The 13,714-nt window shown below is 40.3% G+C and overlaps 1 protein-coding gene across 13 annotated transcripts in view; it reads right to left on the bottom strand.

Moving 5' to 3' along the window:
- Positions 1–13,714, bottom strand: part of nav1b (neuron navigator 1b) — a 74,701-nt gene that overhangs the window by 53,063 nt on the left and 7,924 nt on the right. For all 13 annotated transcript variants that reach the window (XM_034870621.1, XM_034870620.1, XM_034870622.1 and 10 more), the window contains exons 2-3: positions 3,165–3,975; positions 2,909–2,997 (exon numbers count right to left, since the gene is read on the bottom strand). In XM_034870621.1, the coding sequence (XP_034726512.1) occupies positions 2,909–2,997; positions 3,165–3,949 (874 nt within the window). In that variant the 5' untranslated portion in view covers positions 3,950–3,975. The remainder of the gene's footprint in view (positions 1–2,908; positions 2,998–3,164; positions 3,976–13,714) is intronic.

Below are 13,714 nucleotides of genomic sequence, written 5' to 3'. Positions count from 1 at the left end.
TTCCAGCTAACTTGTAGTTAGTGCTGGATGACAGCTTACAAAGACACATCTCAGCTCTATGGTCAAAAACAGAATGGAAGTGCCCCTCAAGTCCGTATGTTCGTGCAGAGGGGACAAGAGGAAATCCCAGACAGGAGGTGAAAGCCGATCCTCCCATCAAACCACTCAATCTGTCATTCCTGCATCTGTCCACACTCAGCTGAGGACCTCTCGGTCTCGTCTCTCCCTGAGGACGCGGGCTGGAGACTCTCGACCCTTCAATGTCATTAAAATAATTAAGGAGACAGACGGTTTAGAATAGCCCAGTGCAATTACATAAGATCATTTTCTAACAATTCTGCTTGTTAGGTAATCAGGAGTGACAAATACATCTACATACTGTGTGTTGGCCAAAATGACTCGTAAAGTAATGCAAGCTAGTATTTAGGTTTGGCCTTTTTTTGATTGCCAATGACTCCCGAAACAGCATGTATGAACGTTCCATTGAACGTTGTATCACAGCTGCACGGTGGCTGTTTAAAAGGTGTGACGTAACATGCGACTGCGATGGCTGTTTAAATCACAAGACTGTCCGATAAAAGGTAACAGTTGTGGTTTTAAACACAGTTTATGTTGTGAAACTGAGCAAGTTAAGTTTAGGCATAAAAATACTTAGTCAGGGCACGTCATAGACGTAGGTCCGTAAAAGTCAGTTCATTCAAACAACACAATGACCGTTGACTTTTGGTTTCAGTCCAGACCCACGACCCCAACATGCCTCCTTACGCAGAGTTTGGTGCAGTTATACTTCGTCTCATTACTTCCTCGTTTGCTCCCGTGATAATTGCTACAGCCACTGGAGGGCGGCGCTTAGCAACAAATCTTAATATTTGTTGTTGTAATCTGCTTGCACAACCTATGTGGTCGTTTTCTGGGTCAGAAAGGTCTGTTTTGAACACACTATAATGCTGCTGCCATTTAATTAATTCATTAATGCATTTCAGTTATTTAGCTTGAGGTTTAGGAAAGAACTTTTCCAACAGTGAGTTAGAGCACATTTTAACACAATGAGGCTTCTGGTTAAAATATCTACCTCAAACAACAAAAATGTTTGAAGGTCCCATGACATGGGGCTCTTTGGATGCTTTTATATAGACCTTAGTGGTTCCCTAATACTGTATCTGAAGTCTCTTTTATATAGACCCTGGTGGTCCCCTAATACCATGTCGGAAGTCTCTTTCCCAAAATTCAGCCTTGGTGCAGAATTCCGGCTACTAGAGCCAGTCCTACAATGAGCTTTACTTAGTATGTGCCGTTTCTGAGTCTGTTGCTTTTAAGGAGGGGAGGGTAGGGTGTGGCCTTGACCAACTGCCACTTTGCTTGTTTGAAAGCCATGATATTTCTCTCTCATGGATGGGCCACATTCTCTGTGTGGGCAAAGCAAAGAAAGGGGAAGTAACCTTATGAGGTCATAAGGGGCAAGATTCCAGATTGGCAAATCTGAGCTTTCATTTTCTCAAAGGCAGAGCAGGATACCCAGGGCTCAGTTTACACCTATCGCCATTTTTGGCCACCGGGGGACCATAGGCAGGCTGTGGGAACGCATATTAATGTTATAAAACCTCATAATGTGAAATTTTCATGCCATGGGACCTTTAACTCTGTTTTGTGGTCACAGCTCCATTACCCATAAGTCAATAGTGTCTGCCTACTCACTTATTCACAGCAGTCTTTAATTATGTAATCTTTTCTAATTTGAACTAATTGATTGAATTGTTGTGGTTGTATCTGCTAATGGAGAATTGCCTTCACTCAGCGAGAGTTCCTTAAAATAATGAAATATTTACCAGGCAAATTAGTGTGTGTTCTTTTTTAAACATACAATATGTTTGTATGTCAGTCTCTAAGCAACATGATGTGTGAGGTACAGAGTTGTTGCAGGCATCAGAACAAAACACAACACTGACAGAAATTACGTAAATATAATTTTGACGGTGCACCAGAGACACAAGAACGTTGAGGAAACAGTGTGATGTGATTTGAGAGCAGTGCTCTCTGCCAATAATCTGTTTTCCCACATGCACATAAAGAAAGAAGTGAATTACTTCAGGAAATCCTGATGCACATAACAGGTGGTACATACAGTAAAAAGCTTTGGTTGCAAGTTGGCAGTTCTGGTGAGAACAACTGTCACGCTGAACAGAGTCCAGTATCAACATTCAGCCATGTTAATGCTTGGGTGTTACAGGATGCAATATAATACGATTGGAAACAAAACTGGGTTTTGCATAATTAACTGGTTGAACTTGCTGAACTGAGTTAAAAAGTTTGCTTCTTTTTTTGTTTTAAAGATTTAAGTAACTATTTTTGATAGTACAAGTACTTTGGAAGGAGAGAGGGTCTTTCAATTGTTTGTAGATATGGTGATTAAACTTTATTGGCGCCCTGCTTTTTTTTACGGTCCTAGATGATACCAGATATCAGCCTGTTTAATCAGCATCAGAGTTTCTGCTCCTTGGTAAACAGCAGTGGTTTCCATACTTGCAAATCCTCGTTACACACTGTATATGTCTGAGAAGATGACTATTTTTTTTACATTTATTTTGGGGGGGATTTTATGCCTTACATGGATAGTCAACAGGAAATAGATGACAGGAAACAGGGGGAGAGATATGGAGAATCTGGTGTAATAAATGTCCCCAGTTTAGCAAAAACCGGAGATGTTGCCGTCATTTGAATAATTTCTAGAGGAAGAATTTTCCGTATTTCACAACATCAGTTTGAACATGTTTTTTATCCCACTCAATCATCCTGTGACCCCTTTTGATAAGACCAGATGTGCAGTTTAGGAATCAGTTGTTTGGAGCGTCAGGTGTGTCTCTAATCCCCAAATGGAAATATCAGGGGGAGGAGATTAAAAGAGACTCACCTAGATCGTCACAGCAGACCTCCATGGAGTCAGAGGAACAATCACTGAGATCATCGAGGGAGGGATCTGTGTCCTCATGGACCTGAAACCTACAGGATAAGAAACATACAAATGACACATTATATTTTTATTTTTTTTTAAATAAGAGGCCTCATCAGATGCCCTACGGTGCTTCATATTCTAAAAATAATAATAGGCAGTCTGTCTGCAATGCAGCTTATCTTCCCATCATGAAAAGGTGAAACACTGCCCTCACCTGAACCTGAAGGGAGCAACAGCGGCCATGTAGACTTTTCCTGGCTCACTCCCTTTGTGCCGCATGTTGAATGTGTGATGAGAAGACTTTGATTTGTTGTTGGACACGTCTCTTTCTGAAGCTCCCAGGTGCTGGTTGGAAATGTTCCTCACCTTTTTTTCCGTGTTGCCCATTCCAGCTAAGGACACGCTTGGTACCTCATTCCCATTTGCACCTTTAGTATAAAAGATCCGCCCTCTTCCGTAGCCCAACTGGGCATTAGCAGAGAGCCGGCACAAGGCGGCATCCTCCTGTGCATTGTCAACACTCTTTAGGCGATATTTTCCAAAGGTCCAGTTTTTGTTGGTGGTTCGTCTCAACTGGAGGTCTCGCAAAGCTTTCTGGTTCGGTGTGCTGGCGCGGAGGTCCAGTGTGTCTTTTGAGCGTCGGACGTCCCTCTTCGGTATCTGAGGGCTGCTGTACGCCGAGCACGTTCCGTCAGTTCGTTCTGTAGCTGCTGGGCTTCTGTGAGAATTTATTCCAGCTTTTTGCTGCAGCAGGTGGTTCTTTAAAGCTGCACCCCTCAGGGGCTCTGCAGGACCCGAGGAAACAGAAGACGGAGAATAGGAAGGTCGTCGTTTGGCGGCGTGCTGATACTGCAGTGTGGCATTGGGGGGCCCGCCGTAGTGTGGTTTGGGATCCATCTTGGAGAGAGGCATCATGCTTCGAGGTAAAGGCAGACTCGACATGACACCTGCGTCACTCTGACTCGGAGATATGACTTTGATATTCACTCCACCGCTCATGGTTGGGACAGTCACTAGACTGAGAGCTAGAAAATAAAACAGAAACAAATCTTAGAATACACATTTCTTATTCTCCAAATGTGATCTGTAACTGTAATAGCCGGCCGCTTCAGAGAAATGGCACTATTGCAGTTTCACATATACATAATAAATTACGAACATAAAAAAACAAACGTAGCAGAACAGAACCACAACTATAATATTCATAGTAGTCTATGGGCAACATCCTGAAATACACAAAACAATGACAGAGACGTGCTTGTTTCAAGGTTTTGATAGGACTCATCAGAATATCATCAGAAACGGGCATAAATGTTAGAAACGGGTACCTACGTGCTAAATAAAACTCCTGAACTTTGTTAGATTGAACAGGCTATCAACACTCTTCATCAGGAAAATGGCTGACATCACAAAGGGCAAGGTTGATTATATAGAGTAGCCCAGAAGGGGATGACTTGATGGTGATGTCATGGTCATACAATAAAATCCAGTCAAATGTTTTCATCTCAACACTTCAGATGCGTTCTCAAAACAGAACGTCACTATTAGTTTTTTCATAAAAAGAAAAGACAGACAGATGCACTAACATTCACCATTTTCAAACGGCTAGTCATGACGCCAGCCGCCTGCCAACTCAGCTTAGTACAAAGACTGCAAACATCTAGCCTGGCTCTGTCCAAAAGGTCACGAAATCCACCTACTGCCACCTCTAAAAGCTCACTAATTAACACGTTTTATTTCCTTCGTTTAATCTCTCTCTGCTGGTTTGCACTCTTTGTACGAAGCTTAGCTTCTGGCAACAGGCAGTAGTTTCATGTTTTTGGTACAGAGAGTGGTATCAATCGTCTCTAATGTTTTGTCAAGAAAGCAAAGTAACTTTTCCAAGAAACAGCGTGATGGACAACATTGTTTGGAGTTACCCCTCCATACTATCAAATTAACCCAACTGGTATTAAATAATAGGCTGATTCAAAAACTTAATTGAAAATAATGTTTTGAAACATAATGTGGAATTTAAAAAAGGCAAATACAGTATGTTGGTTAAATGAAGACTTTGGCGTGAATGTCTCTAAACAAAGAGGTTGCTGGCATCTATTTTAGCTGTGTATTGCATGATGGATAACAAGCTTTCATTTAGGATGTATACTGTAGAAAAAGACTGTTAAACAGCTGTGCATTCCAGGGCGTCTGCCTCACAGAGTGAAGCTTTCTAACCACAAAGGTACTGACTGGATGGGGATGGAAGCAAGTGGGAAAGAAGAAAGAGGAGATGATGTTTTGAGGGGAAGGACCATTTTACCACTATTTATCAGTTACAACATCAAAGCCACCTAAAGGTCTGAAAACCAGACTAATCACCACTTCAGATTCAACTGGGAGAAACATTGGGATCAAGAAAGGGAAAAAAAAACTCTGCTGTCGAATGCTGTTTAGTTGCAGCAGCCAAGCAGCTGATCTAAGGCAAAAGAAAAAACAAGGTTAAAGAAGGATTAAAAGAAACCAAATCTTATCAGGAAGATTTCATTTAAATCACGTATTTAAAATGAGATTACAAATAATCAAAACGGCCCAACACAAAATCAAAGCATCAGTTGCATCTAAAAGGAGACACCATATGTTTCAACAGCTTTTCCTAATGTATTCCTGGTCCTCTTGCCACAAACCTCCAGTGTGAGACGTGCTGTGAAGGCCAGTGGCAGGCTGACACCACTTGGCACATGCAGCAGGAGAACGGCTCCTTTCAGGCCATGCCAACACCGGCTGCCCCCACCGCCGCCCTGCAGACACTACCTCTCCTCCTAACACACTATGCTGGGGGCTCTGTCAGTGCAAGATGACCACGATTCAAAGCAGGGCTGGCGAACCTGCGGCTCTCTCTTTGTTCCTGTTCCTGTGAGGCTTGGTAATGTGTGGCTGGGGCCTGTGGTAGCAACAGATAAGTCTAATCTGACAATACATATGCCAATGACTTAAAAATAATGCAGCAGAGTTTTGATGACAGATTGTGCAACCTTAGGGGGAAAAGCGGCCACAGATCACCTTCATCATTAACCTTTTCACTTCTGAATCAAACTGAAAGCCCCTTTTGATGACAAATGTCCCAGCTGGAGATGATTGGCAGACGTAAATGTGTGTTATGAATGGAATGGAACCAGAGAGTTCTGGAAAACAGTGCCCACAGACAGATATCCCAATGTTGGCTGCACTCAAGCTAATGTCAATGTTTGCAACTTATGTCTGTGAAACACTGAAACAAGTAAAGTCAAAGCAACCTACACACGTCAAAGAGTCGCATTGAGTTGCCAGACATGAAAAAAGGTTGTGGATCACAAAGACGATCAGGTTTCCCACTGAGTCAATCTACTGCAGGCAAGACTGAAACTATGAAAACTGATATGTATTATGTCATTAGTTTTTAGACACTGCTGTAGTGTGGACGTGCATGTGTTGTGGCTCTTTGCTAAGGTGTTTTTTTTTTGGCTCTTTATGATGAACTGGTTGGCCACCCCTCATCTAAAACATTAGTACCGTCACTGGTAAACAAATACCACTTTTCCATGAATGCAAGTTCTGCATTTTGCAACAGTATTTCTCTAAAAAACCAAATCCAACCAGACAGTGATTAAGATTTACCCCTCCATACCTTTTTTTTATAACAATGTGTGTATGATATCCTCACATTTAATATTCAAATTTGGTTTCTTTTAAGCTTTGATACGTTAAAGGTTCTTGGTTGAGCAGTGTATTATCCTCATACGAAAGAGCACCATACTAAAGTTATGAGTTTTGAAGAAAAGAAAATGGTTTAATAAACCAAAGAAGACGTGCTCTTTTTGATTTGATGAAGGGATTATTTGATTGGAGATGACTCTATAGAAAAAAAAAATGTTTAAATGATGTCAAAATGACAATCATATTTATTAGTATTCTTATTAGTATTGCAATGCAAGCTCTAATATGACAATATTGCAGCTACCTCAGTCTACTCTGTTCATGCGACCACTTTTGTGTGTCTGTTGATGAAGAAATAGGATTTTTTATAATTTCCTCTTGTTTCTCCGATGTTTTTAACATTTCTTCTGCTCCTCCAGTCATTTTTAAAGCAGAGTCAAGCCTTCTAAAAACCGGACATGAGCGCAAGACACATTCGGACCCATGGGTTCATACAACATGTGCATGTAACACAGCAGAAAATGACATCTTATATTTAAGAAAATCCGGCTGAAATGAACGTCACAACAAATACATTTCCAATATCGATATGCAGTATATTGCAATAGGGAAATGCATGCAAATTCCTACATTAAGCAATTAAATGTAATTGTGTTCCACTGTGATAACTGTTATTTTTTAACATAGTTTGCACGGAATCATTCATTTGGACAACAGAGTTCAGTAAAAGGAAATTACTATTTAATATTATGCAAACAACAGTTGAGAATACAAAATTTCATTGATTGACAAGCTCAAATAAAATCAAAACTGCATGCTTGTTTCGTCTTACCTGAGTAAATAAATGTCCGTCATTAGTCAGTCCTCGGCACGAAGGCAACAAGAAGACCATAGTGAGGAGCAGACTAACTTTGCTCTCCACAGAGACGAGCTACACTTAACAGTATGATGCAGTTAACAGTAATACAATTTAGAATCACGTGCTGTTTAAAGGGAGTGGAGACAAATTGATGCTGGACGCCAAAAACGCCAATGAGAGAGCTGAAGAGAAACTACCCGTCTTCACATGTACAGACCCCACACACAAACACACACACACACACACACTTTCTCATGTAGACACACACAGACACTCACCACAAAGAATTAGTGACTCGTATTTTGACTTTCCCGGGGCTCATGTTTGAATGTGACCTTAAGGTCCTGTTTAACATGCCAGCCTTTCAACATGTCATCTTCAAAGCATCCAGCCAGCCAGTGTGTGCAAGGAGCTCAAACTGCCCCAGTCCTCCAAACCTATAATCATCCCCAGGGCCAGACTAAAGATACTTGTAACAGACCGACAACATGTTGGCGCAGGATCCCTTTACTCTGGTGAAGCTTTCAAACTCCAGTGCTGAAAAGGTCGGATAATGCACTCGAAAGTCACAAGACACCAGTAGAGTCCTAAATACTACAAATTAATGACCAAAGCTGAAGATCATCATCATTTAGTGGATCATTTCAGGGCTTATAATGCCTTCTGTAATTATTGTTTTGTTGTGCCAAATGTCATCTTGTCAAAGTGAATGTTTCCTTCCACTTACAGAAACTCTGCATAGGTGATTTTGGACCTGTTGTTTTAGTCTCTTCATGCTCCAGTTTCTCTCCATTCCAGCTCAGCACCAATAGATAGAGTTGAACGAGTGCATCCTTATCTACATAATTCAATTTTCTCAAGACTGCTGTACTATCTAGTTTTACAAGAGGCCTGATCTCATTATTATATATAGCACCAAGTCCCAGATTCCTGATTTTCACTGCTTCCTCTCATGTCCTAACTTTGTAGAAGAGGAATTCTGTTGGGAAAACATGGACTGAATTCAACTTACACGGTATCAAAAAATGTGCACACAAAAAGCCCACAGGGACACATTCACAGATAAACATGCAAGTGGCCAGAAGTAAAGCTTGGCGCTCCCAGAGCAGACTTTGTGTTTCTTTTGCAGCGGCTGAAAGCTACACTTATCCTCCAGCACCACGGGTTTTCAGCTATTTAGGACACTTGGACAACAAAATGGTTGATAACTCAAAGCTTTTGGTAAACCATTACTCTTTTCTATCAAAAGTATAACATGTGTTATATCAATCAATCTAGTTAATTACAATGAGGATTAAGGACAAAGCTGCAAATGAGTAAATTGGAGCCAGAGTAACATTTGCTTAATCTTTTTATTGATTTGCCCAATTAAGACATTTGACATTAGTGAAAACATTTTTAGCGCTGTGGCCCTTGGGAAGGCAACATCAGCTGGTCGGTCCACCTCTTTGGTCCAGATGGAAATATTGCAACAACTATTTGATGTAATGTCATGATAAGCCACAAGAGGTCTTTTCTACCCCCATCTGCAGTTGGAACAGCTGACACATTGGACACTGAGAACCACAATATTAATAGAAGGTGCAATAATACTATTTCCAATGTCACGTGCAACTACTACTTTATTACTTTTTAACATCAATTGCCAATATTAGTTTACTTATTCAGATTTGTTATATTGTATTACCCACAAGTGTAGAAGGAGCATTACTCCTTATACACTTTACATGTATTACTCTATTGTATATATTCGTATGTTGTAATTTTCAAGCACTCTCCGACACAAGAATTTCTTTTAGGATTATTAAAGATCTGTTTTGTCTTAAATTGTATACAGGCATTCATGGTTCCCAGCGGATGGGGCCTACTGACTCTGGTGACCCCCTAACTCTTTATTTTGGGCCACCGGCAGTTCTACCTTTTTGGTTCAGAGTGAAATATCTAACAACAATTGGTTGGATTGCCATTAAATTTGGTAAACGCATTCATGTTCCCTTGTGGATGAAATGTAATAACTGTGATGATCCCCTGACTCCTTCCAGCACCATCAATACTTTGGTTTATGACCAAATACCTGCAAACCTAAACTGGTGTACTTTGTGCTCGGTGCTAATAACAAAATGAAAGAATGCTTACATGATGAACAAAGATGTTGAACATGATCAAATATGCTCAAAACATCATCATGCCCAAGGATAACCTAACAGAGCTGGTAACTTGGGTGCAGACTATTTCCACAGGAAAATGTTTTTAACCACTCAGCCAAATCTCAATGATAAAAAAAATGGCCAAGGATATAAAATTGGGTTTCAAAATTGTAAAAAAAAAAAAAAAAAGTAGTGTTCTCTGCGCTAAGACACTGAGGGGCACCGAGCCGGAAAACAAGCCGCGTCCATGGGCCCGACAAACTCTAGCTGCAGCTGTGTTAGTTCACTAGCACATATACTAAAAAAGTAAGACACAGTCCCCATCACAGCACACACCCCAGAGCTGAAGAACGTGTGCCACTCTGCAGCAAAAGACCAGCTAACCCACTAGCACACACAATCTAGGCCAGGACAGCGCACACACCCTGAGCCGAAGAAGAAGAAAGCCGCCTCACAGCGACAGACGGCACAAGCACACACCCACAGCAGTGAGCAGTAACTCCACAACATTTGTTGTCATAGCTGCAGAACATCAGTTAGTCCCTGATTACTATAAAACCATTAAACACTGACATATTGTCTTTTCAATTAAAGCTCGCTGTACTTTTTGTGGCAAACGAGATTACAGTGGGCATTTAGGCGGGCAAGTTAATCTGTTGGCTCATTACAGGGATTTATCCCTTATAAATCACTTCAAGTGATAAACCATGGTCAGAAATGCCATGACATTATCAACAACTAGGTTTCAGCTTCAAGCAGCTGTGTTTGAGAACACTAAAGGTGAGAAATAACGATCTCACCACATGTCAATGGCTCCAACAGGGTATCAGTCCCCATTGGATCAGGTACCTGAACATTGCTGAAGTACTCTCTCTGTGGTTTATTCAAATACTTCTGGCCACGCCCAATACGTGATGTCACAGCAGGTAATTAAGCACTGATGTGAAACACCTGTGGCCCTAGAGGGAAAAGCACAGGTGTGACTTTAGTGATTAGTGTGTTTAGTGAGAGAAAAAGAGGCTTTAAATCAAGTCCCATGTAGCAACAGCAAAGGTAAGATACAACTTCTAAATAGCATGTAGTCATCACTGCTAGCTCACTATTTCCCTTTTTTATCAAATTTATTTTCATGTAGACTAGCAAATTATTCCTTTAGTCATGATTAACAAATTGAGTTAAGCGTCACTGTGTCCACGTTTGGACACCACTCGCTGCTTTTAGCCATATCCGGACACTTTCAGCCTGACGCACTTTCTGGTCTTTACATTTCCGATCACCACCAAAATGTTAACAGAATTGATGTATACCCATCTATCAATCTACATATGAAATGTCCTATATGTGAATCGCCATTTAGATGTCTAATTAGTATATGAAATGAGGGAAAGACATAAGAACGCTCGGGCGACGAATTTTCCTCCTATTTTTACTGAATATGACATTAAGGAGCGCTTATTGCATAATTCAGAGTTGTTGAAGCATGGTATTTTATCGCAAAGGACAGAAGTAAGATCCGGTAGTTTTGACAGCATCGATGGGACTTTCTTTAACTAACTGTCTGTAGCGGTGTCCGGTTAAAGCCAAGGGTTGGCGCAAGGCTGATTTACCGGCAATAGCGTAATACTTTAGCTGGCTCTTGTAAAGTAAAAGCTAAAGTAACAAGTTAAAACTATCTACCAATAGAACGGTAAGACATCACATAATAGTTTTACACCACTAAATTAACTTTAAACATCAATGGATCATTTATATTTGTATTTTAACAGATGTTTTGATAGAACGTTAGCCAATACATGACACAGTGACGCTAGCTGAATGAGAAACCACAAGATTGCGGTGGTTAACATTGTACTGGTCGTGTACTGGGCAATGACAATATTAAAGTCAGTTAATGTGAGGCCTTGATGGGGTGCATCATGCTTTAAAACCAATACAGAATAGTACCACAGCAAATGTATCTTGTTCATCCCTCCATTTATCATTTAAAAAGCAGTTTTCAGTCTTCTGGACATGAACCCCCCCCATACTTTTACAAACCATAACACACCTGATCCGCAGTGATCAAATAAAGTGCAATGACCCACCTGTGGCCGGGGGACCAGCTTTGGCAGCCACTGCATAAACAAGACATACTCACAGTGAACAACGGGCTTCAGGCACATCTAATATAATAACATGTCTGTATCTACATCTTTTTAAGTGCCAGTTGTAAATCTAAATAACATCAGTCAGTGTAGTTGTTTTGAGAATGTTTGTCATTTTGCTTTGAGCTAATGCACAGACACCTAAAAAAACCTGGCTTTTTTTTTTTTTTTTTAATGGAGGCAAAGATTTCAATTCTCCAGAGGCTATTTAAACTAGCAGTGACTGCAGCCTTAAAGCTCAACAGGGTCAATGAGGGCTCTCCACATATAATATTCCAGGTTACATCGCTGCTCTGACATTAATTATTTCTTCTAAGCTGAAACAAAAGTAGACATTACCCCACAAAGATCCGAAAAAGGATCAAAAGCAGCACAGACAGGATGCACAGGATGCCGTATTGTGCAATCCCTTATGCACACTCAAACAACCTGCCTCTGCAGTTATGCAACTGACATAGTTATCTGAAGTAAACTGTAGCTGATGTATGAATAGGAGGGCAGTAAACAGAGCATCATGCAGGCCTGTGATGAGTCAAAGTGTGAGCAGTTGTCGTTGTTGGACCATCAGTCTTGCAAACTGGGTCATTAAAACAGATAGGAGAAGAGATGTGTGTTGGAAATACATTTGAAAACTCCCCAAACTCTGAAGCAACAACACCAAAAATAGTCAGAGTGAATCAATTCATGCATAAGCAAATAAAAAAAACACAATTTTTCACTTTCATTCTAGAGGCTTTCAAGAAAACACTGCAGAATGTAAAAATGTGTGCCGCTTTCTGTTTATATGCATATGAATGGTGGCGTATGGGGTAAATTGAAATAACTCATTACTGTTGGAGGTTTGGTCAACAACGGCCTATAATAACTTCTTTTAAGTTTTTCAACTTTTTGGGGCCCAAACTGCAAGAGTATTAAATCAAAATACTAAGTCAAGCATTAATTTATGTTGTTTGTGTATAAGAATAATGCACCATCACAAACCCTCATTCATCTAAAAACGGCTTATAATATACTTAGTTATTGATTTTTAGACCATACTTTTGGATGATATGTTACTATATGTACTGTATGTTTTGGGAAAGCCCAATGCCATCATACATTTTTAGCATGATCATCGTTTTTAGTAATGTTGTGTTAAAATGCACAATTTAGAAGCGTGTCGTTGAAGGTACATACTTGATAACCCAAACAAACATACATACATACATACATACATACGTACGTAAATAAACATGCACGCACAGTTTCTACAATGTCAGTCCGTGTTTTGCCACAGTCAGTTACGGTTTATATAACCTATTGAGCATCTGTTCTTCTCATTCCTGAAAGCTGTCACCGCTGTCAGCTCGTCTCATGAGGAAACAACGACTTTCGGAATCCCAACTTTTCTTTTTCCATCAAGCACATGGAACAACATAAAAAAAAATAATTGAAAAACGTATTGCATGCCAGTGTGCTATAGCATAAAAATTTGCTGAGCAGATATACATGGAGGTTTCCATCAGAGATTATTCATTGTGCTATTAACACACCTTTAGCCAGAAGGGGAGGAACTAATCAGTGGCAACAGAATCCTGTGTCCATATGGCTCCACTGAGCTCAGTCTTTTACACCGCAGAACCAAAACTGACCAATTGAAATGTGGACACTCTCCATCTGTCAGAACTACCCACATCGGACCAACTGCAGACTTCTTTTTAGGAAGCACAGGAATCCTAGTTGAGTCGGTTAAAGCCAGAATTTATTCTTATTAAGTGTCTAAAAAGGAACTAGATGAGGGACATCCAACTTGGTATGTTATACCTGCTGCGTATACAACCTCCCTGACTGCCTAATGATCTGTCCAAATCTGACAGATTTGAATCAGATGAGATTTTTGATACACACATATATACATATATACATATATACATATATACATATATACATATATATATATATA

The sequence above is a fragment of the Etheostoma cragini genome, chromosome 4, assembly GCF_013103735.1.
Source record: "Etheostoma cragini isolate CJK2018 chromosome 4, CSU_Ecrag_1.0, whole genome shotgun sequence".
Classification (NCBI taxonomy): domain Eukaryota; kingdom Metazoa; phylum Chordata; class Actinopteri; order Perciformes; family Percidae; genus Etheostoma; species Etheostoma cragini.
This window is presented reverse-complemented; position numbering and strand designations above follow the sequence as displayed.